The sequence below is a fragment of the Mastigoproctus giganteus genome, chromosome 3, assembly GCF_048544385.1.
Source record: "Mastigoproctus giganteus isolate SK-2022 chromosome 3, ASM4854438v1, whole genome shotgun sequence".
Lineage (NCBI taxonomy): Eukaryota > Metazoa > Arthropoda > Arachnida > Uropygi > Thelyphonidae > Mastigoproctus > Mastigoproctus giganteus.
This window is the reverse complement of record NC_143577.1, coordinates 182,923,478-182,950,066: the sequence shown is the minus strand read 5'-3', so window position 1 is coordinate 182,950,066 and position 26,589 is coordinate 182,923,478. Positions and strand designations below refer to the sequence as shown.

General features: G+C 40.4%; 1 protein-coding gene across 1 annotated transcript in view; it reads left to right on the top strand.

Moving 5' to 3' along the window:
• Positions 1-26,589, top strand: part of LOC150088454 (glyoxylate reductase/hydroxypyruvate reductase-like) — a 64,677-nt gene that overhangs the window by 17,811 nt on the left and 20,277 nt on the right. Inside the window, exons 2-4 of the mRNA XM_090369517.1 lie at positions 17,057-17,187; positions 18,761-18,833; positions 24,532-24,648. Of these exons, the coding sequence (XP_090225643.1) occupies positions 17,057-17,187; positions 18,761-18,833; positions 24,532-24,648 (321 nt within the window). The remainder of the gene's footprint in view (positions 1-17,056; positions 17,188-18,760; positions 18,834-24,531; positions 24,649-26,589) is intronic.

Genomic DNA, 26,589 nt, shown 5'->3' with positions numbered 1-26,589 from the left:
AACTGACAGTTAACAGTGGGAGAATTTTCACTCTTAATGATTAATTTTTCCTATTTTTAAACAAATTCGTTGTCTCATTTTTATTATCAATTTCAGCTTTTCTTTATATCCATCTCACTAAACAATATAGTTATACGCAGTTCCTGCTACTGCAGTGAATGTGGGTCACCACGATAGGTCTGTAGGCAGATTACACAACCTACAGTGGCGGACAAAAAAACTGCATCACCATAAAAAAAAGTAACATTTATAGTGAACCGTATAAGATATTGTTTGATTACAGTCATTTTGTTTGTCGAAAAGCAAAGTTATTGCGTCTGATAACGCTTCTATTTCATCAGACAGTAATTGCAGAGGTATTGCATCAGCCGTTTCTATAAATACGGCGTTGGAAGGTATACACGCCCATTAGTATTTTGTTTTGCAGAGGTGTAAGCATGGCTCCATACGTTCAGTTGACACCAAGAAAAAAAAGTGTAGCTGTTGCTCTGTCCCAGGAAGGGCTTTCTACGCGTGCTGATAAAATAGGCTGCCACCAGTCAACAGTATCCCGGGTGCTGAAATTAAAGGGTGAAACCGGTGATGTGAAGAGAACACCTGGATCAGGCGTAAGAGAGTGACTACGCTTTCCGAAGATTGATATTTGAAACGACTATGCTTCGTAATTGCCATGCTAGTGCTCCTGATCTAAAAGTGGACTTTGAGATGGCCTCTGGTTTTGAAACTAGTGCACGAACTATCCAAAGACGGCTTTCGGAATGTGGTCTGCATGCCTATCGGCCCAAGAAGAAGCCTTTGTTGACCTAACAAAAGAGGAAAAAGCGACTTGCTTGGGCTAAAACGCATGTTTTATGGACAAAAGAGCAATGGGACACCGTAATTTTTTCACACGAATCGAAATTCAACCTTCATGGCTCGGATGGGAAGCGATATGTCAGAAGACGATAATCGGGGGCATACCATCCTGCCGACTGTAAAGTTCCCAGATGGTCTGGAGATGAATAACAAGCAAAGGGATGAGGCGAATTAAAATTTATTAACGGAACGATGAATGCAGAAACCTACACTGCTATCTTGGAGCAGTGCCTGAAACCCGTTATTAGGGATCACCACAGACGTCCAAAAATGCATTTTTTAAAAGGACTAACCACCTTGGCACACAGCAAAATTGGAAAGTTTTATGCTATTTAGATTAAAATATAAAAATAGCGAAATGCTTAATACATTTAGATTTAGATTTAATTATGAGTTTATCTTCTTGTCTCACAAGGTTAAAACATACTTACACCTATGTTTTTCTCCTTTAAGGTGTAGTCATACCTCAGAAATGTTGGCATTATAGTGTTCGGCTGGCCCGGCAACAGACACAGATTTGAACCCTACTGCAAATTGTTGGTACATAGTGTCGTCTAAAATTCCTCAGAAGAAAGAAACAAGTAAGATTCAGCCGCAGGACAGTATTGTAAGGGTGTGGTACCATGAAATTGGGCAGCAGTATATCTAGAAGTTGATTAACTCTACGCCAGATCATTGCAAGGCTGTATTATATTTTTTTTATGAAAACCCCAAACACGAGAGTTAATAAAGGTTAGAGGTTGAGAGAACGAAGATATTCGTTGACTTGAACTTCTGTAGACTGTAATTATCAGGAAATACGTAAGAAGGAAGGTTGTTCCAGAAAACGGCGGTTGAATGAATACACGAGGAAGATAAAAAGTTGGTTCTGTGATTTTGAAGTTGGACAGTAAATAGATGTTGGCTGGTGGCAGCACGTATTCGGACTGTTTTGAAAGAGAGAGCGGGAATTATAGAAGCCAATTCAGAAGAACTGTGCCCATGGAAGTATCTTTAGAAAAGGCATGCAGAAGAAACAGTACGTCTATGAGACGGAGAGTGGAGAGACTCCGTTAGAGTTGAGTCATTAATTAACCTAACTGCCCTCTTCTGAATGGAATCTAGGAGCCTGGAAAGGTTTTGGAAGCACCGCCTCAGACGTGGGAACAATATTCCATGGTAGAGCGGATTTGCGATTTGTACAGAGTAAACAGCTGTATGGAAGAATAGTAACGCAGAGAGCGAAAGAGAAAACCAAGTTTTTTAGATGCAGAGGAAGCAATGTGTAATGCGCTTGTGCCAAGAGACATTAGAAGTCAGGTAATCCCAAAAAGAGATATATCTTTTTGCCTAGAAATTGGAACGTCACCAAAGATAAGCATAGGAGCAGAAGAATCCTTTTTGCGAGATATAAGACAGTACTGACTTTTAGAAGGATTGAAATCAACTAAGTTGTCTTTGCCCCATTGGAGAATTACCTGGAGATCGGCATTTAAGGAACTGGTAGCGGATATTCGAGAAGTTGAAACTGATTGAGCAGGGCAAGGTTTCTCAAAATGAAAAGTGGAATGCAATGTGCTATCATCGGCAAAACTATGGATAGGATTTCCAGTCAATGGAAGAAGGTCATTAATATACAAGAGGAAAAGAGTAGGGGGACACCAGCATTAGTGGAGAAGTTAAAAGACAGAGGGCCATCTACCATCACCCTCAGTGAGCGATCAGAGAAAAAACTGGATAACCAATTACAAAAACAGTTGGCAAACCATAAGTTGGAAGGTTGTTTATGCCAATCACTTCAAAAGCCTTTGAGATGTAAAGAGCACCTGCTTGTGTTTCACCGAACTTTCCCATTGAATTTGTCCATAAATGGGTAACATAAACCAGAATATCACCAGTGGATCGACACTGACGGAATCCATACTGGTGATCGTTGATCAGACGGAAGGTTTCTAGGTAGTTTACTAGTTGGCGGTAAATTGATTTCTCCATTACTTTAGAAAGAGAAGAAGTAATTGCATGGGAGGGATTTGTCACCATTTTTAGGAACTAGCTGGACATGAGCAAATTTCCAAGCAGAAAAGAAAAACACCTTTGGATTAGGAAAATGAAAAAAGGTGGCAAAGAACAGGAGTAAGTTCAGGAACATAAGTTTTGAGAATAAGCGGAGAAATACTATCAGGGCCTGGAGCATCGAGATTCGTCAAAATTCTTCTGACATCCTTTTGACGGAAGACCATAAGATGCATTGAATGGAGCATGTTGGGAATGGCTGGAGGCGTTTTAACAAGTCATTAATACATGAATGGAAAAAAAGTGGGATGCTAGCAGGTCAGCTTTATCCTTGGCTGAAGTGACAATAGAACGATCTGGTTTTGACAGAGATGGGCAAAAGTTGCAGCCAATAGCTTTGGCAAGAGACCAAAATGCTCGGCTGCCATTAGAGCACAAGAAGCAAGTTTTCTATTCTTAGCCTGTTGAACATCTAGTTTGGACTGATTATGGGCAGAAAATGAAAGTGAAAATTGGAAACAAACCTATCACGATATGCAATATTCTCCTCTTGAACCGCCTTAGCACATTTATTGGAAAACCAATGTTTAGATAAAGGACGAGATTTTAAAATGGAGTGTGGGATAAAGGATTCCATTCCTACAAGGATAATTCCACTGACACGATCTGAGCAAACGTTGACATCAGAAGTTTTGAAACAGTAATCCGATCAAGGAAAAGAAATGTCGCAGGTCATCAAATTTTGCATTTTTCAACACAAAGTTCGGACTAGCCATGAGATAAAGGCTCCATTGCAGAAGAGAGAATCACCAAGTTGTGACTGAGGTGCCTAAAGGACCACTCACTTCGACCCTGTACTTAGAAGGGTTGTGTGTGAGAAAAAGATCAAGCGTGTTGGCTATGGTTAGGATTGTCCGATATTCTGGTAGGTAAATGTACAATCTGTGCGAGGTCATTAGTAATTGCAAAAGCCTCAGAATCTCGACCAGCTGGGTCTGTGTGACTAGAGTATGGAAGCCAGCTGTGTTGTGAACATTAAAATCACCAAGGAAAATAACCTCACTGTTAGGAAAGTTGGACTGGAAAAAGTGAAGTTGCAAAGAGAGGAAGACAAACAGCTTCAAGTGATTAGTAGAGTTGGGAGAACTGTAGAGACAACAGATGAATCTGACAGAGTGAGGTAGAGATTTTAAGTCAGAGAAGATCGAAAAGAGGAGATTCCAAATTACCAAGTCTTTGATAGGGAATATCGGAACGGACATATCCACAAGTACCACCTTTGAGGCGAAAGAAATCATACAGCGAATAATTTGGGCAACTGAGATGAGCAGTAGTTGAATGAACCGATAACTGAGATTCTGTCAGAAAAAGTACACGGGGTTTGGCAGACTGCAAGTGGAATGTCAAGCCCGAACCAATTTGGCTTCAAGCCTGGGACCTCGACCATTGATGCGCTAAAGACCCTCATGGATGCTGTTGCAGTGTGTGACAGAAATACTTCCTAGTCGTCTCAATGGATTTTGCAAAGGATCTTTGACACAATATGTTGGCCAAGCGTCCTCACGAGACTCAGGAAAGCGTCCATAACAATGAAACTACAGAGAATAATGAAAACTTGCCTGTCCAGAAGAAAAATTCAAGTAAATGCACCATACAGGAGTCTGGCTAGCTATCTGTCTGCAGGGGTTGCCCCCAGGGGGAAATTCCTGGAGCCACTCCTGTGGAACATGGTTCTGGATGAGTTCCTGGCCATGGAGGTAGGAGAAGCTCGCACCCAGGCCTTCGCGGATGACATTATTTTGACAAGAACTGCAGACCCCAGGACCCAAGTAGAAGCCATTGCAAATCCAGCTTTGAGAATACTACAGGAACGTGCCTTAACCCACTGTTTGCAGATTTCTCCGGCAAAGACCTGCAAAATGCTCCTGAAAGGAAATCTACAAACCCGAAGCCACAGATCAAGCTTAACAACACAACTCTCAAACTTAACACCCACCCAGATCAAATATCTGGGCGTCATCTTGGACTCCAACCTTTCATTTCAAACCCACTTGAAACACATAAGAAGAAAAATAAAGAATTACTCAGCCAGTCACCAGAGTTACCAGGAGAGACTGGGGTCTCAACAAAAATGCACCTTAACCCTATACTATAAAATCACCTTTCTTCCCATAATCATGTATGCCCCACCAATCTGGTACCAGAAAGTCTAAACTGCAGTCAACTAAGAGCGCTTTATACCATCCACAGATCTGTCCTCCTTTTGCTTACTCGTGCCTGCCGCACAGTGAGTACACACGTGTTGGCGGGTGCTCTCCCACTGGATCAAGAAGCTGCTAGAACAGCGATGCTATATTAGATTGCCAAAGGAGTACAAATCACCCATGTGGGACAGACCACCAACCCCACAAACAACCATAAGATGGAGAAAACCAAGCTGATTAAACACCTGCGGCAGTCATGGCAGAGTAGATGGGCCCACTCCACCAAGGGAGAGGTCACAAGAAAATTCATACCAGACATTGACAGGACTGAACACAACCTATCTGATAACAAGACATGGCCCTTTCAATGCCAAACTGATAGCCTTTGGGCTGGTCGATAGCCCTGTGGAGAGGCAGAGATCTGGCATCATTTGATGCATAGATTCGAATACTACGAGGATCTACAATGCCTCCTAATTATCAGGATTAGACACGCTGCAGGACCATTAGCTATATCTTCTAGACACGGAGGAGGAATACAGGGCACTTTCCCGATTTGCCCAGGACTTGTTCTCCAGAAAAAGAACACTACTTGCGATTCACGGACCAGACTAATTAAAACAAGATAATAAACACCTCATAACTTCGCTGCTAGGCTGACTTCATCCTAAGATCTCCCACAACTTGACTAAGACTGCAGCCACCACCAAGAACAGCAGGACTGCAGCCAACAACCAAGAACTTCATCTCCTGGATACAGAAGATGAGCATACACCATTCAGCCGATATGCGCAAAATGCCTACAGCTGAAGAGGAACTGAACTTACCTTCCACAACGACCGACAATCCAGGACATTGACTTTACCTGACCAAAACTGAAAGGAACAGGAGAAAACCCAAATTGATGAGGAAAACACATACTCATTTAAATGGACCAAGAACGAGTGAGAGTGAAAACCCACTAAGACAAGAGTGATGGAGGATATCCCCAAATGATCTTGGACGGAGTGCAAACTCCAACCTTCCGATTGCATCCTAGGACACAGGGTTCGACTTGGGCTCATATCTAGACTGAGATAACCAGACTTGATCCCGAAACTGATTGAAACAACCTTTGTGAAAACGAAACATAAGCTAACCAAGTGGACTGGAAACCGAAACATCACAACTGAACTGAACAGCAGCAATTGCTGCCACATGCCCTATTAGCCTGTGCTGGGCTCTAGCCCAACACACTTTCATTCGCTTTCCTGACAAGGGGAGGCGACATTGCTCCTGTCCCCTCCTCTCCCCACCACCCCCTATTTATTCTCCTGGTGGGGCACAGGCATGCTCCACTGTTCTGCCTTGGGCACAACCAAAACCAAACTATTATATTTAGGCCAGCCAAATAATTAAATTCATCTGCAGTGCACTGTGTATTATGTCTGTAAATTGCGTGTGTTCTATGGTCGATTTGTCTGTTTTGCTGGACGAAAAACCCCAGTTTCTGGTGGAAAAACCTTGCTATCGACGCCTGAGACCGACTAACTCAGCCACGGAGTGAAAAAAGCTCACTAAAGTTCCTCGCATCATCAACAGGATTTGAACCCGGGGCTTTTCCACCCAGTGTGGGGAGGACGGCGTCAATACCACTGTGCTACACACAGACTGCCTTGGGCACAGTCGCACTCCTGACAGATCTGCCCAAAGAAATGGTACAAAACTAGAATTCTTCCTAGCCACAGGCCTCCAAGTAATAAACTGCCCAGATCAACTTACAGCGGCCCCCTTTGGGAGAATAGCATAGATGTTACAGCAGCCACCCAGATATTGCCAACCAACTAGCTAAATGGACTGTACAAGACGCCTGGACCACAGAGCTATATCATCTTCTCTAGTTCGCTCTGTGGAACGAACCCCTCCGATCCACGAGATATGATATGATACAATTCAAAAAAGGCGGACTGGCAACGCTTTCGGACTGAGCTAACAAGAAGACTCCCTGAAGCACTCCCTTCAGACGATTGCGTACGGATTACCACCACTGCCAAAAGATCTGCATGTGATCTCTCCATCCCACGCAGAAGGCCTTACCGGTATGCAGTTCCCTGGTGGAATCCCCAACTACAGATCTCAGAAGAGACCACCAGGCAAGAAAAATGTTCCAACAGGCTCCATCAAGGTTACTTCCCCATGAGGTAGATGCCGCCAGGGTGGCATCTACCTCATGGGGAAGCATTGTCAGAAATGAATACAAAAAGGTAATACGTAAAAGTAAAAAGCAAACGTGGCAAACCCTGGTATCCACTTCTGGGAATAAGGACCCGAGGCATCGTTTTCGGGATCGTAATAAACAAGCTGCAGCAAGGAGAGGTACTCGACAACGCTAAAGATGGATAGCTCCTATACCTGGAAGGACAGCATTAACAATATTCTAGACACTATTTATCACATTGCAGGTGTAGCTATGACTCAACAACAAAAAAGAAATAGTAGATCAAGTCACAACTATCATACTGACTCTGTGAAATCCCCCTACACCAACACTGAGATAGACTTGGCAATAAACAAAATGAAAGAAGGAAAAACACCTGGCGCAGATCTGCTGGAAGTGGATGTGGTTATAAAATTTGCAGAATACTATCCTGTTACTCTCCTATGCCTTGTAAATAGGTGCCTGACAGAAGGCGCCTTTCCAACATCCTGAAAAACGGCAACCCTGAAATTTATATTGAAAAATCCCGACAAGCCACCACAAATTCCAACCTCCTACCGCTGGACAGAGTTACAAGAACGCCTGCTCCTCTTTCGCTTAACCGCCAGATATGAAGAACAAATACTTCCAGGTGACAAGCAATTTGGATTCAAAGCAGGTTGCAGCACAGAAGATGCCATCAACAGATTAATCACTCAAGCAACTCACACAGTCTTTAAGTACTCCCTTGCAATCATGGTAGACTTCGCTGGTGCCTTTGATCGACTATAGTGGCCCAGCATTCTTCGGAGACTTCCGCAGTTAAATGTGTTGATCTTTATCAACCTATATAGAACAGCTTTAGGTCATATTTAACTGGCAGAAAAGTCCAAGTTACCAACAGATTCCAGACAGTGACTAGGTACATCGATCGAGGCTGTCCGCAGGGCTCTGTGCTTGGCCGGTTCCTCTGGTCTGTTGTCCTGGACAAGGACCTGGGAGTAGTTGAGCCCTTGGCCTTCGCGCATGATCTTGTCCTTTTGGTATGTGCTGATAGGACATACAGGATATGTGCGACTCTGGAGACAATGGCAAATGGAGCACTGGTGAAACTCCAGAACTGGGCAGCTCTGCACAACCTTACCATTTCAGGAGAGAAAACAAAATCCATACTCCTTAAAGGCAGGCTACAAATCACGAGACCACTTACAATAAAATTAAACTTTACACCCACTGCACACTGAAGTCAAACTCCTAGGTCTCTTCTTAGACTCGGGGCTTACCTTCCACCACCTAAAGTATCTAGTCAACAATATTCAAAGGTACACTGCTATGAAAAGGCGGGTAAGCAGGGCAGACTGGGGGCTGAAACACAAGGGCTAAAATACGCTCATATACCAAGCGGTATACATGCCAATTGTATGTTATGGTGCCTCCATCTGGTACCGAAAAGCCATCCTAGCAAGAAACAAACGTAAGCTGGATTCAAACCAGAGGTTCATGCTCCTTTCAAATTGGAGAGCGTGCCGCACCCTCAGCACCCCTGCTCTGCAGGTATTAACTGGACGCCAGCCACTATACCTAGAAGTTAAAAGAGGGCTTTTTTATCACTTAAGGAAGGGGGGATTCCAACCCAACTGCTTAATTTTCAATTTGCCACCACAAATGGCCCCAGGCAGTAATGACAACGGATAACTCAACATCTACAAGAGATATGGCAACTTGACTGGGACCCCACAACAAAGGGGGCCATCACAAAACGATTCCTTCCATCTATAAGTTTAACTCACCCAAAACCACCACCATGGTTTTTGCCTGGCCTCCATGTGATCTTTATCATCACCGGGCATGGATCCTTCCAACAAAAATGACGGCCATGGGAATCTAGAATGATCCACGTTGCCACTGCGGCGAAAAGGAGCCTTGGGGGCACCTCATGTACGAATGTCCCAGCTACGACAACATTAGGCTTAAATTCCTGACGACAATATAGAGGAACCCTCGCAATCAAGAATTCACTCTGCTACTCGAGGAAGATACCTATAAGGCATTAACCACCTATGCGAAGGAAGCATTTGCACTTAGGCGAGCTAAGATTGCAGAACTCAGAGCCCAAGAACTAAACCAGACCGGCGTGGGATAACTCTCCATTCCCCCAAGAACAACACAGACATTACCATGCTAACCCGAATAGGGTAGGATTTATTGCAGGCACCATCCAAGGTGCAGGATGCTGGCACTCCACGAAGTGTGGGGTTTAAAAGTCATTGCAAATCCGAAGTGGGTAGATACACTGCTGGCACCCCCCACTGCTGGATCTACAAGTACTATGCCATTGGCAATTAAACAGGGGCGCCTGTCCCCTGTGACTTTTAAACCCACACCTTTTCCTATACTTCGCCTAAACTAGGGTGGATTAATTCTCCCCTGTCAATCCATCCAAATTCATTCCTCTTTCAGTCCTCTCTTCTTCTATGCCCCTCTCTTCTAGCTCTCTTTTTTCATTTATTATTATTATTTTTTTTACTTTGTCTCCGTTAGGAAGCTCAGGCAACCCTGAGCTTCCTGACCAGAGTATTATGGGCAGCCTGGCTCACCTCCCAGTGGTGGTGGACAACGTGGGGTTCCCCTAGGGGCCCTGCAGCCAGAGACAGAACAACAGAACATAGCACTACTCTGACACAAACCAGACATTACACTTTTTCTGGCTTTTACAGAGATTCTGTAATTCTTCACAAAGTACCATAGCACAGATGTGGGAAACCACCGGTGGCGCCTTCCACATAACACTACAACCCGCCTTGGGGTCGCCTTCTCTATCGTCCCCACACTTCTGTCTTTTCCCCTTCAGTCTCCCTCCCTATTCTGCCTATATCGCCAGCGAACGCCCCACACAATGAAAAATTTTTAAAGTGTCCAAATACTCACCACATATCCTTTCAGCCTAACTAGATTCTAGCGTCCATCAACCACCTACTTTTTTTTTTTTTTTTTTTCATAGGCCCTAGCCACTGAAATCTCAGGAAACTAGGTGGCAGGGTCTGCCAGAGTAAATAATTTCTGAATACTGGTGTACCTGGTCTCTCTCCACGCGGCCAAGTGTGGGCAAAGTTGGGCTCCAGCAGGGGTCTAGCGGCTAAATGGCCAGAACAACAACGAAACACATCACTACACTCATACAATATCCATCCACTTTTAAATCTCTGGCCTTCCCAGTGAACTGGTACACCTACAATGAAGGCAACACGGAGATGGGGGGAAACCCCTGGTGCCGTTTGACACTAAATACACTTTAACTGCAAGTGGACATCGTTGAGATTAGAACTGAAACACCATATATTTGTGAAATGGACTAGGAAGTGTTTGGGAGGTTTATATCTTTTCGCAGATAAGCTTACTCTATTAGTTTGACAAATCATGGCGTATTCAATAGTAAGAAAAGTGGGAGACATGCTGTATGAAGTGATGAAATTTTTGGATGTGGAGCACACATGGTAAGAATATACCCAGATCCATGACATAACGTGGCCTCGACAATGCCCCCCCCCCCGCGCATACACACTACTCAGACTCCATCGAGGCACTATCTGGCAGAGTAGAGGTAGCAAGATTATACACTAGCTGATCCGGAAGCCTCCTAAAGAGTTACCAATAGGTTCGGTCTGGTGTACTAACTAGCGGCCGGCCTGCGAACACCGTTTTAGAGCTGTATCCTCGAAATGTAAGGAAGATTGGATCTCGCCATGATGTCCATCATAACCTCAAAAGACACCAGTCATACTGCATGATGGAAGAGATGGGGAAGGGTTGACCGGAACTTAGTTCTGGAGACTAAACATGGGTTCCACCACTCCAAGCCTCCAATAAGCAAAATGGTGGTATTGCACCGGTTGATGAGTCATCTCCCACCTAGTGGTAGATGACTCACGAATTTGAGTTCGAGGAGGAACAACAAAATATTGAGGACTTATTTTGCTGATTTACAGTACATAATACTATTACGTTAACTTATTTCAGTTTGTACACGTACATAAATGTATGTTTGGTTGTCATGATTGCTATTTGCATGATTTCTCATATTTCTATTAATTACGCATTTTACACTTTAGGAAGATATTTATGGCAATTAGGTATTATCAGGTGGAGTCTTTTTATTAGATTTCATTCACAGCGATATACTGTATAACCCATCTAACAAATGCATTTCGAACAATTCTGCAACCCACAATGCAGCGCAAAACACATCATTTGTATAATTATTATTATTAGCCATATGGTGCAAGGAAGCCTGAGGCTTATGTTGCGCCAGGCAAAAAAAAAAAAAAAAATCTGAATTACCCTGTGTGAGAGAGAGTATGGTGAGTATGGGTGTGCCAAGCCCATACTCACCAGACGTGGGCCCCTGGGGGTAAATTCACAAGTGATGCAGTTTTTTTGTCCGCTACTTAATTAAGTGATCAACAACGTGGGATCTCATAATTACATCATTGGCATACACACTTGTGTAGAAGTAAATAATATTCCTTTATAGTAAAGTAAACGGTAATTAAAATAATTTTAATTATATACGTTGTTAGGAATTTTTATGCCTACATACAAATATCAGAAATATCAACTTTTCATAAATATAATTAAATTATGATATACTTAATAAATTTAAATTATATTATTTATTTATACTTTTAATGTAAAAGATAAAAGCGACAGATTTTTTTTTTTTATAATTGATTATCAAAATAACGATTGTCATATTTTAAAAGTAAATTACATATCAGTTATATCAGTAAATTACATACCTAAGCCTTCAACTCCATTCGGGGTCTCCATGAAGAAGAGGAATAAGGATAGTAATAGACCTCAATCTCCCTCGGATTGCTAATCGAGGGAGATTGATATCTATTACTATCCTTATTCCTCTTCGCCTTAATTTTGGCATAAGCCTTTTTCCTTTTCACTACATAAATAAATTGGTACTCACTTTTATTATTCTTGATTCACTTCCATTATTTTTTATTATTATTTTTGCACTGCTATCTGTCGGGCTAGCGGTTACTCTGCCAGTTTTCTGCTTAATTTATATATATACTTTAATGTATATTAAAGTAATTAAACTAAATTGACAGTATATTCGCAGTAAATTCTCAGTATATATGAATCTAGAAAAACTGGCAAATGGCAAACAGAAACAGATAGCCTCAGCTAATTATTGATGAGATATATTGAGTGGAGCTAGCCCTAGTTAACGTTCCATTCAATGTATCCAAATATCAGTAATTAGCTACATCATTTTAATTTTACTATTTTATTATAATCTATGTATTTATTTATAGGGTACAACAAAGAAGTCCAACTTAGGTTATCTAATACTTGGCCTCATCGGTATAGTTTTCACTCCTAATAATTATATTCTAAATTCTTATTAAATTGCTCCAGTTGTATGCAATTTCTCCAATTGATCCAGTTGGTATTAAGGTTATTTATATAGTGCCGAAGAATAAAACTGTAAAGATACAAAATAAGAGAACGGAAGTGTAGAGACTGAAAAATTAATTAAATCAGAGAACAGGCAATGACCCAGAACGATTTAGAATTAATAAATAAAGCTACTGAAGAGACTACCTTAAAATAAAATACAGAGTGTAATATCTCATTCCAACGAGAACTACACGGCCACTGCTACAGTAATTAATAAATAAAAATAGAAGTCTGTGTGTACACACACATATACACTGATGTTCAAAGAAAGTGCATCACCTAGGAATTTCACATTTCAAACCCTTTTTCGCGATGGCATGTTACATTAATGACTAGCATCACAAATAGAAATATAAACAAAAGATATTTATTAATAGTTAAGGCAAAGCTAAGTAATATTTGACAGGTTCTCTCAAAATATTCCAAAATGAGCATTTGCAACCTTTATACAACAGTTTTGGTAAACACGAAAATTATGGCTGAAATGTTATCAGAAGTCCTCAACTTGCTTCAGTTTATCATTTTAAATGGAAAACAAAATGAAAAATTCACCAGGTGCAAACCAATATTTAGTTGAACTGCCTCTGGCCCTGATGACAGCAGAACACCGTCGAGGCACTGACAAGATCAATTTCTGAAGATAATCAACTGATAGCTCGTGGTTCCAAACACGAATTGTGGCTTCCTGAAGTTCACGAAGGGTCTTTGGTTTCTTTCTGGCAACTGCAGATTCCACACGATGCCAACAGTTCTTTATAGGATTCGGGTCTTGGCTGTTTCCTGGCCAGCTAACAGTTGTAATGGACCGTTCTTCCAACCATTTTTTCACTTGTAACAAATGTAAACACATTACCGTCGAACCTCTAATGCAGAAATGAGGCTAAAGTAACTACAGAAGTGCTTACTTACAGTTTTCGCCCGATGACAAGGAGCAGAGTCGTCCTGAAAGATGCAGTTACTTGGCATGTTTAAATGGTCTCTAATGGTTGGCAGCAATTTGCCTTCCAATACAGCCAGGTAACCATTGGCCTTTTATAAACTGCAGGTGATCTACTCTGCGATACGAAATGCACCCCCCCCATATATCATTTGGCTGGTAGGGAATTTCACTGTAGACATCATACAGTCTGGATGGTATTCTTCACCACGTCTACGGCGAATCATTTGTCTCTCATCAGAGCATAAGAGCTTCAAAACGCGGTCCTGTTTTGGCGTAGAGACTCGTTTGCGTCCAGTTCTTTTTTTCCTATCATCCTATCCTATAACTACGTACGCTGCAGGAGCCTGGTTCCATAGAGTTAAAATAGCTACGTTTCGGGCTAAACTAAATTCCATACAACGCATCATGCTTCTTGGTATTCTAAGAGTGTGCAGAACGGTGTCCACTGACAGCAGGTGTTGGCCGGAGCGCTACCCTTGGATCTACATTTGTTGTATCGTGGTTTTTGCTACCGTATTAAGAGGGAAATCTACAGAACTTTTCTTTATCTCTCTCTTCTCCCCCCCTTGGTTCCCCCCCCCTTGGTTTTTCCCTTTTCGGTATATATATATATATATATATATATATGTACGTATGTTTGCGTATATATGCTAAAAACCAATATATATATATATATATATATATATATATATATATATATATATATATATATATATATATATATATATATACACTTAGTATATATATATTTATTTATTTTATTTATTTATTTTTATTTTATTATTATTATATATATATTTTTTTGTTATCTTAGTTAATTTTTTTTATTCTTTTCTTTCTCTTCCTTTCGGGTTTCTTTTTTTTTCCTCTGGAGTGGCCCCCAGAAAAGGAATTTTTTTTTTTTTTGTCTCATACTCTGAGACCATAGGTGTCCCATCTACTGGAACTGGCCCACCTTCCCGTGGTGTGGACGAGTACCCTGAATCATCTGTCCAGGTGATTGATGCTTCTGGCCAGAACATAACAACAGAACACACACATAATACACACAAACCGACGTCACATACATATCTGGCCCATTTGTAGTGATACTGTTCTTCACAGAGATACGAGGCGGAGTTGAACTGACGTTCTATGAGTCGCCCCTTACATAAACACATGTGCACATGTCCAACAACGAATAGTGGCTCACATGAAGACTTGGCACACAGATGGGAAATGTCGCCAAAGGGTCAAGTTACAAGAAGTTTCATACCGATAGTCGCAAAAATGTACCCAAAAGCCCCCTCTGGTTCTAACCTGGGCTAAATACAACCTTCCTCCTGACGAGCCACGGCCCATTTAAAGCAAAACTGAACGCACTCGGAATAATAGAAGAGTCCACATGCACCTGTGGAGAACCTAAAACCTGGCAGCATATTATGCACGACTGTGAATGCTACGAAGAACACAGAAGTAGACTTATAACTGAGATTCAATACTTGCCGAAAAATCAAGAGCACCAACTATTGGATTCAGAAGATGAATACAAAGCCCTCAGCCGATTTGCACTTGACGTCTTCAACAGACGACGAACAGAAATAGCCATCCACAACGAATAGATAACCACAAATAATAAATAAAGGCAAACTGATAATGAACATCAACACAGAGGAAATGACGGTACAATACTAAGGAGAAACGCACAAAGAGCAGGCCCTTACGGTGTAATATGCAGCAGAATAAATGGAGCACGAATACTATTACTGAAGCAACATCGACCTAGGAACCAATGGGAGTGGCACCAGCGAGGATGTGGTCGCTCCCAGGATGAACCCACACATCTAGAAGAGGACTAGGCCCCACCAACGAGTCCGCATCGGACTGCATTGCTGGCGGGCACTGCAAATTGCCGCTATGGCGAACTGGGCGGGGCTCCCTTGCCCAGCCCACTTTCTATCCCCATCCCTGGTGGGGTGAGGGGACGGTCTGTCTGCCCCCTCCCCTCCCTATCCCCCTCTTTTCCCTCTGGTGGGGCATGCCCCCACTGATATACCTGGGGTCGCCTTCCCTATTGACCTCATATTTCTGTCTTTCCCCCAGCCTTCTGTCTCCCCCCCCTACTGCACCTATATCGCCAGCGAAAAGCGAATGCCCGACACAACGAAAAATTTAAAATGCCAAACTCCACACACTTGCAACCTCTTTCGGTCTAACTAGATTCTAGCGTTTATTTCTCCCCCTATATATATAGGTCCTAGCCACCGAAATCTCAAGAAATTAGGTGGCAGAACCTGCCTGGTGTACCTGGTCTGCCTCCAAGGGGCCAAGTGTGGGCAACGTTGGGCCTCAGTAGGGGTCCAGCGGCTAAATGGCCAGATGAACAATAGAACATAACTACACATATCCATTATCCACATACTTTGAAATCTCTGGCCTTCCCAGCGAACTGGTATACCCACAATGAAAGCAACGCAGAGATGGGGGCAACCCCTGGTGCCGTTAGACACTAAATAGTGTCTAACGGCACCAGGGGTTGCCGTTAAGCAACAATAGCACTCTTTCTTGGTGGCATCAACTGCACGTAACTCGCCATCCTGACAAAAGCAAGGAATGACTGCAACTCTTGCAGAGCGTGCTTATACAGCTGAAAGTAAGAGCTGATGCAATATTACGTCATCAATACGCGTGTCAATCTTATCTGATGGAATCTGTAAGAAATTTTGCCACATACTTACGTTATTCGGACTACAGTTACAATTTTAAGGGGTGATGCACTTTCTTTGAACAACGGTGTATCACTATCAATCAACAAGAAACAGTGAACACTTTTAAAAACAAATTCTACTACGGCGCGACCATTGAAAAAAGTATTGAAGCAAATTTATCTGCAGCCTGATTGTTTTAGTACGCCATTTTAAGTCAAACTAGCACCACAAGCAAAGCCCTCTAAAAGGTCAATCTGAACATATCACAAACTCTCACCCGCTTTCAACATTATCGAATACCTTATATATTGCAGAACACAAGGTAAAGTTAAATACCTTCTAGATGTTGCAAAAAAGTTAGCTGAATTGAAAATTGAACCTGAATTTGAGCGAACAACTCGCCACTGAAAAAAATGTTTGATAATGAACGTGAAAGACGAAATTGGAATACCAAAGAAGAAATTTTACGATACCTTTTCAATGTTTCAGATAACGCAATCAGTCATTGAAAGGCAGTTGCTCGTAAAGCATAATGATTAATTTTTTATAAGTTGATCAGAAAGACATCTCCAGCATCGATTTATACGAAGAATTAAAATATTTGCATATTATACTTTTTGGGTCTGTAAATTTGTATAGACTCAAATAGTACAGTCATGTTTGATATGGTTATAATAAAGATTTTAATAATGAATTATTTTCCTATAGAATGTACTTTTTTTTGCAGATGTGAAGTAGAGATCTATGAAAAGCTAATACCTATTCCAAGAGACGTTTTGTTAAAGGGAATTAAGGGCAAAGATGCGCTATACTGTCTTCTTACTGATCCTATTGATAAGGAGGTGCTGGAAACGGCAGGTAATGTTAATCAGTATCGTATTTAAAAATAAACATCTTAAGTCAGTCTGTTTTATAGATGTCTTATTAATAGTGATAGGACTTCTACTCATCTGCATAACGATGAGAAGGAATATGCAAATAAAATTTAGCCTCTTCATTAAACTTTTGACTTTTAAATGTTTTCGACCATCACCTGGCATCTCATCTTGCACCGTCGCATCACAACGGGGCTGAGTTAGTCGATCTCAGCCGAGGGTAGCATGGTCCTTCTCCCAGAAACTCAGGTTTTTTGTCCAGCAAACCGACCGCAGAACACACGCTTTTACAGACATTTTATATGGCCTAAGTTGCTGATGGGGTTCAAGCCCCAGTCAGGGGCTTGAACCCCGGTCCACTCAAAGAGCGCATGCCATTGCACTCTCGCTCCTTGACCACTGGGCTACGTCAGTCTGTTCGTGCATAAAATTCGCTGTCCGTTGGTCTTTTTTTTTGTTATGAATCATGAATTATTTTCTAACGCTATACGTACATTAACTAACTTGTGACAATTAAGTTCGGCGCAACGATTCAAGCTAACTTGTACAAAAGCTGTCATTAATATTTGCAGTAGAGGAAGGTAATCCGACAGATTTATGTTTGGAGACATGGAGAAGGATGATATACTAAAATAAATAAATTTTCTGTTTATACTCCGGGACGACCAAACGGTCAGAGGAGTTCACAAGGTAGAAAGAATACAAGAAACAGCACCACATTCAGCAGCCACGTGCTTGAACTCCGGTCACTCAAGGCACGTATACTTATGCACCCGCGCGCCTGACCACTAGGCTACTATGCCAATAGCAAAGGAGTCATTACCTATATCACCCGTACACCTCTGATCATTATTGAAGACACATACATTTTAATTCATACGTATCGACAGAGATGGAATTTTGTCAAATTAAATTAAATGAAACCCATGAAATTTTGTCAAATAATGATGTTTAAAAGGGAACTAATTCGAAGCTATTTCTTTATTTAAGAAATAGAATGAGTGTAGCATGTACTATGATCTACAGCAATGGCTTTCATGTGCCTATTTACAAACGATAATCTAATTAATGGAATAGAACCCGAGTCGTAAGTTGTCACGGACCCTAGAAAATTATCTTGCTTGCTTAGGTGTAAATTCGGCCCGGATTATATCCATATATCATCACGAATACTAACATGCAAATCTCGGACAATTCTATTAACTCTTTCACGATGTGCAGTTGTTTTCGATACTGAGCGAAATACTTTAGGATTATATATTCGAAAGAATGAAGTCCTCCTTGAAAGTTTCGAGGCTTAATATGCCGCTCGCTAGAAACAGTGTAGCTAAAATAGCTTTGTAACAAATGGTCAAGAAGCTGATTTTGACATTACAATGCCCGATAAAATATAGATAAGGTTTCTTTCTACCTGTTGTAATCCCCTCCATAACTATAAATTTTCTTCTCCGATTAAGAACCTGTGTGCATACTTTTGTATAGTTTAATGACAAGAACTTTATTCTACTGAAATTATTCTACAGATATGAAATAAGCAAAAACTTTCTTATTTACAGGTCCACAGCTAAAAGTGGTAGCTACCATGTCAGTCGGTTATGAACACATTGATCTGAACGAATGCAAGAAAAGGTAAGGCAATGAAGTCGTAGTATGCTGTTTAGTGTTGACTATTTAAAAAAATAAAATAACTGAATATCTAAAAGAAATGGGATTAATTTATATACCGATAATAAAGCTGGTTCCTCTGGTTACTAGCAAATATTCTTCTGCTGATATGATAGTTGAGTAGACCAATATTTCAAAATATTAAACCAGGTTACCGCCAATAGATGTCATTTTCAGGTCACGGATGTGTAGAAGCTTGAGAAAGAAAGAAAGATCGTTCTGAAGCACCCACAGCTTCACGATGGTGGAATGATCAGTGATCATAGGTATGCGTAAATAATTTTTGTTCATACTCCAGATGGCCATGTAGGGCCAGAGGAACCTTAGCAGTCACCTGAGCTAGAACCATGACGAACTCAAATGCGTGTACTACTGTACCCTCACGTTTGATTACTATGCTATAGCGGGCATAATTCACCATTCGAAAGGCTTCTAGATACTAATGCAGTGCCAGTAATTACCCAAATGTAAAAAAAGTAGGTAAGGGTCCATACTGTTTGAGTTTTAGGAACATCAGCGACTTAGGCCTGTGTAAATGTTTTTATAATCTGTTTTATTTCTTAATAGTTTACAAATCACATGTTTCATGCACGTAATTTGCTGTTACACCACCACTAAAAACCTCCACCTAGCAATTTTTTGAAGAGGAGGAGGGAGAAATTTTAAGATTCGTAGACTATTAGTCTAAAAACGTCACCTGTTTAATGTACTTTCAGTTCTAATATTTAGACCGAAGATAACCTGCGAAACATGCCGTTCTAATTCTCGTGTAATTTTTTGGACATCTCAGCGCCATTTGATTCTATTTCAGTGAATTCTTAAGTTAAGTACAAGTTTTTGCAATTGCATCATTTCTGTACGTAGCCAACTAACTTAGTAGTTATAAATTGGCATTATTAAATATATCTCATATTGTGAATACCTTCACAACGAGTTGCCATGCACTACCTCGAATAAGTAAAGCTTATTCGAGGTTAAGGAGAAGACTATTGTTACTTATTCTCAGCGGATACCATCAGCCATAAGGCACCATTTTGGAGCTTATTGGCTCCTCCTCAGTGGGCTGGCAGGTACTCTGGCGTTGCAATGATGAAAACCCAGTTGTGAAGTATAACTCCACAATATGAGAGATGCCTGATGGTGTGTGGAGTAATTTAGATTACAAAATAGTTTGGGGCTGAAGCATCTGGTTACGTAGGGAGTTAACTAGCGTACAAGTTAGTGCAATTGCATACTTAACGATGCCAATTTATTACTACTAAAGTAGTTGGCTACGTACAGAAATGATGCAATTGCATACTTAACGATGCCAATTTATTACTACTAAAGTAGTTGGCTACGTACAGAAATGATGCAATTGCACTAATTTGTACGTTAGTTACCTCCCTACGTAACCCGAGGCTTTAGCCTTAAACTATTCTGTTATTTCTTAAGTTATTAAATCAGTTTATTTTTCTCACTTGAACAATCACTTGTACGCTAAACTACTACTAGAGGGACTGTTTTCAGTTATTCCCGTTCCTTTCGTAACATGAGGCGTCAGCATAAACTAAATAAAACTTTTAGTTTATGCTGACGAAGATATGTTATCATTTTCTGCTTCTGTAAATCACCATCTGATATCCGGCGCCCGATATACCTTCTTATACGAGTATAATTCATTTTATTAATTACTCGTTACAATTTCCTTTGATGTACAACGGAACTGCCTTCTTTGAGTTTCGTATCCTAAAAAAATTTGTAACTGATTTCCCAGATACCGAAATCCTATCTTTATATCAAAGCAATGGTAATTTAAATGTCGTTTGGTCCCCAGATCTTTGCGTTCAGAACTGCTGAACCCGGTAGAAGACTTTCTGGTTTGGCCCTTATTGCTTTAACCAACGCTAAACTCATGTCTGCTGTCATATTCGCATATAAAACGTAGGATTTTAGTGAAACGTGATTGCTGGCCCAACAACATATAGAATCTTCAAGTCTCCACAAATATTTGTCGAATATGCTTAATGTGGTTAAGATCTTCGGAGTATTCATATAGTTCCCTTTCTGCTCAAATGGCACAGAAAAGTAAGCACAAAGGCGTTCTCCTTATGAAGAACGCCTTTCAGGAATATATGACGTGTCTACTCAATCGGTTCGTTTAAATAATAAATATGCTGTTTATACTCCGGGACGACCAAACGGTCAGAGGACTTCACAAGATAGACAGATTACAAGAAACAGCACCGTATTCAGCATTCATGGGCTTGAACCCCAGTCACTCAAGGCACGTGTACTTATGCACCCGCGCGCCTGACCACTAGGCTACGGCGGCCTTTTTTTTACTGGAGCTCATAAGCTACTTTAATCGAGAAATAGTGCTGAAAGAAACAAGCGAATCTCACTGAGAAAAGCATAAACTTTTTCTCACAGTATCTGTACTAATGACTGAAGAGAGTAGATTTTTTTTTTTTTTAGGTAGGTGTCCTGATACCACAGTCTCTGAAGATGATTTCGAAAGCCTCAAATGTAGCTGGTTTTGGTGAACTGGCTACATACATTTCCACGTACATTACGTTCAAAATGTGATGGTGGAATTGTATTTTGAGTTTCTAGTGGAGTATACGTAGACAGATCGTCCAAGAGTGTTCGATCTTATATTAGCTGGTATTTTAGGAAACGAAATGCCCTGAACTTTAGATAATCAATAAGAGCAATCGTCCCTATAGCGTTTCGGTTCTCATCAGACCAGACGTATAGCAAAGGGAAAAATTTCAAAGCAAGATGTGATAATTTGCCTTTTACTATACGTATGAAATAAGCCTTTATTAAACATACAAAGGGTACTAGGAAAGTTTTGCAATATGACGCAACAATGAATCACAGGAAGCTGCTTGTTGCTGCATGTTGAGACATGTTCATACGTGCATAGTAGCCGCCGCGCCAAGTCGATGGGCTCAGTTATTCATTAGTAGTGAGAGTGTAAAGTGCTTGCGATGGCATCGTGGTCACGAAATGAGAAAAGGACAGTTTTGCGGTATAATTTCGTGCGTGGTTTAACCATAGACCAGTGCTTAGAAGAAATGACTCTTGCACTAGATGATGATTGTCCACATCGTACAACGATATTCAGGTGGTATAGAGAATTCCAAAGGAGAAATTTCACTCTGGAGGATTCTGAGAGGCCGGGAAGGCCACAAACGTCAGTTACGGAGGAAAACGTTACTGCTGTGAGGAAAATGCTTGACGAAAACAGGCGAGTGACCTACCAACAGATAGAGGATACTTTGGGCCTAAATGCACCAGCAATTCGTTCGATTCTGCAAGATCATTTGCACGTGAAGAAACTTTGTTCTCTTTGGGTGCCGCATCAACTGACTGAAAAGCAGATGACACAACGTGTGACTTGGTGCCGGGAGATGTTAAAAAAGTTTGATAAGGGACAATCTCGGTATGTGAACAACATCGTGACAGGTGACGAGACTTGGCTGTACTATTACGATCTGCCGACCAAGGCTCAAAACAAAGTTTGGGTCTTTGATGATGACGACACACCCGTAATTGTTAGAAAATCCCGATCTGTAAAGAAGAAAATGATAGCTGTATTTTTCAAATCGAGTGGAATTGTGGAACGTGTCGTTTTGGACATGCAGAAGACAGTCACAGCTAAGTGGTATACTGAACAATGCCTGCCTAAAGTCATTAGATCTATGAAGAACCTGCGGCCAAAGTCAAGAATGGACACCTGGTACCTCCATCACGATAATGCTCCAGCTCACCGCGCCAAAGCCTGCACCGAATATTTGACCATGACAGGACTGAAACGTCTCGAGCACCCTCCCTACAGACCAGACCTTGCTCCCTGTGACTTTGCACTGTTCCCGCATGTGAAAATGAAGCTAAAAGGGAGGCGGTTTTAGTGATGAGGGCCTTCTACGGGCTTGGGACAACGAGTGTGCTTTACTCCCTAGTGAAACTTGGCAGAACTGGTTTAAAGATTGGTTTCGGAGGATGGAGAGGTGTAGTGAATGTAGAGGAAATTACTTTGAAAAAATTAAATAAACAAAGCTGTATTGCAAAACTTTCCTAGTACCCTTTGTATTTAACACAAATACAGAAAACGTGTGAAGTTTATTTATCATCCTTTTTTTGACAAACTGCACTAACCTAGAAACAAACACAGCTTTACCTGGAATGTTCTATACGAATTATAGAGAAATGACGCTTCACAGCGGTCTGTTAGTGATCATACTAGAAAAATCGGTCACCTATGTTCGCCAACGGCAGGGCCGGTTCGAGCTACGGGCGAGCTAGACGGCCGCCCGGGGCGATGATTGGGGCGCATGACATTGGGGTATCGAAGATTTGAGAGGGCGCATATGCTCCGTGGAAGGGAGGAAAACGAAAGATTTGGGGGGAAAAAGTGGAGACCCTTTCTATGTTCCTTTCTTTCTTTATAGAGCAGTAAACGGTCGAAACGGGGTTCGAGCCCGTGACCACCAAATACGGAGGATGCGGAAAGGTCAGGGAATGACCACCGCATATCCCCGGAGCAATATGGCCTTAGTTGCGACTGCTCCTAAAAGCCATGCAACAGCAATGCAACAACCATGTGGCATGCGTCCGATGCAAAGGCCCTCCGCCTTTCAAAGATTTTAGCGAAAATGTATAGAGAACTCGGGAATACCATACCGAAAATGTTCTCTCGCACCCCTCAAAGATGGACTGAATTTGCGAAACAATGGCAGCTCCCTTGAAAGGGGCGCTTTTATTGCCTTCTTCCAGGCTACAATCGTATGTGCATCCATTTCTTTCACATGAGCGGCTGAAATTTAATTATAGAAACTATTATTATATAATAAATAAATAAATAAATTTTCTGTTTATACTCCGGGACGACCAAACAGTCAGAAGAGTTCACAAGATAGACAGAATACAAGAAACAGCACCGTATTCGGTAGTCACGGGCTTGAATCCCGGTCACTCAAGGCACGTGTACTTATGCACCCGCGCGCCTGACCACTAGGCTACGGCGGCATAGGCAAGCGTAACTGCAACCCGCTGCTAGTATTTTGATAAATGTCCTTATAAAAAAATTATAAATATTCTGGTTATAAATATTTTTCTCAGTGGTTGGTTGTTTTTTTGTGTTTACATTTGTCTTTTTAACTTTTCTATAGCAAAAATAAAAATATTAACTCAATAAAAGCACCTTAATTTTTTTTCTATCTGGAAAGGGGCGCAGGAAATCCTCCGCCCGGGAAGTCGATTACCTCGGGCCGGCCCTGGCCAAAGATGTAATAATAAAAAAATGTTTTACGCATTTTATTCAAATTGTAAGAAAAAAACTGTCGTTTTTAAACTCAAAGTACACCCATAACTGTTGTAGTGTAGAGCAGAGCAACATATTGCAGAGCAACTTAAATTGGTTTGTTTTAAGTTAATATAACTAAGCGATAATACTCTTTTTATGGCATAGTTACATGCTGCTTAATATTTTTCTCAGTGAAAACCTGTATAAAGTTTCTGTAAACTGATATTTCTTTTTAAAAAAATGATAATAAAAAAATAACTTATGGAAATTAAGTAATACAACAGCAAATTATTACATTATTTTAATTTTCTTTTATTCATTTGATAAAAGTGATGTGATGCTGATTATTATTTTTTTCCCTCCCCCAAGAAACATCGTAGTTAGCAATACGCCTCATGTGTCAACTGATTCAGTTGCTGAATTCACCGTTACTCTAATGCTGGCAATTGGAAGGAGGCTATTCGATGCAGCAACAGCGATTGCAAAGTAAATATTCCAAATATATACATTAGTATTTATTTCTGTTCTATAATACATTAGTTAAAAATACAATGATTAGCCAATTTTATATTAACACTTCTATTATGCGTGAAATTTAATTTGGTTAATCATTAGTTGATCACGGTAACCCTTTACATTACAATGTAAAATTAAAATCCTTTTACAATGTAAAATTTAAAATTAATTTAAATTCATATCGTATCTTAGGCATATATATGCGGCGGCGCCTGTGGCAAGTTCCTCACTTCCGCACCCCTACACGGCTTGCTCAATAGAACCCATCTGATAAGGTAAAAAGGTCTTCTCCTTAACCTCGAAATAAAAGATGTACTTTTACAGCTGAGGAAGAGATTCGTTATCTCGAAAACTTCCGTTAAAAATTTATTAAATACTTAGTTACTGTTCATACTGGATGTACTGAATTATTATTTATTTCTTATCCAGAGAACCTAGTGCCACAGGCCTCCCCTATTTTAGATGATGTTTTTGTTACCGGCGAAAGTGAAGAAGAATACACTGCATCTAAAAAAAGTTGCCTAAAAATGCATCGGGCATAATAGATAATGTGTTGGCAAGCAGTTACTGCTTGATAAAGAAACAACTACAGTATTGTATTTGATGTCTGTACTGTAGTTAAAAATGCATAAAGGACAAAAACTGTGCAAACAACATTGGATTCTTCCTTAAATTAGATTAATGTATTAAAACGTTAATGGTTTGTATGTCTCCTTTTATATTATGATTGCAATTCTTTTTACTGTGATACTAAAATATTATACATATATTGTACAATATTTTCATATTTTCATTTCCGTTAATTGCTCTTCCGTTAGTTTATCTTACAAATAAAGTCTTTAAAAAATGTGAATGTGTTTATTCCTATTACTGAATTGTTAGACAAGGCTTTTGCTTTTATTATTTTATTCTATTAATTTAAATTAATTTATATTTGAAATCAGCATTACTTTTTATTATTCTTAGATATATAGTGTGTATAAAAAAAAAAAAAACAGTAAAATTTTGACTTTTGGGGTCTTCGTTATTACAAAACGTGAAAATTTAGGTCCCTTGCATTTTGTATTTACGAGATTCGACTGTAATAAACGAATATATCTACATACAAAAACCTATCCTTTCGCAGGGGAACAGTGAGTACTTTGTATAAACCGAGTTCATATTAAGGAGATTTTACTGTATCTCTAATATCGACGGAAGAACCGAACTTTTTTTTCCGAAGTATTGTTTCTCTCACCTGTTGAATGGAACAACGTTTAAAAACAATTTGTTCTATCAAAATGGATATCCATATCAATAAGTACTGTTACGAATAGTGTTAATAACTCCTGCAACTAGCTTCAACAGAAAGTTAAAATGATTTGCTTTTAATTAATTCAGGAGATGAAAGAATACGCCCAGTAACTACCCGCAGTAAATGAATTATTATAAAAAAAAATTTATGCGCAAAATTCAAATTGCAAAAAAAAAAGTGTATTTGTTAACGTAAACAAATAAGTATACAGTACTTGTTTACAATGTCGTGAAAACAAAAGTATTCTGTTAATAGTTTTTATGCCGATTACTTTTCATGAGCGTCATGGATCTTCTTTTTGTGCTTGTTGAATTACAATCACATTAGAAAATCCGTTACCTATAAATATTTATCGATCTGCACGCCACTTACCGTATTCTTAATGTACTTCGCTTCTCTGCTACAATGATGTATTATCAAATTAAATTTAAACGTCAAACGAACTAGATTTTGGACCGCTTATTTTTTTAAATCGCGAGTTTAGCAATCATGTCACAAAACCCACGCGACTGGTGAGAAATGAAGTGAAATACCGAAATTAAAGCGATAGCATACGGGACCACGGTAGCCTTGTTGCAACGTTGCCAGCTTACTGGATAGCTGATCGAGGTTTGATT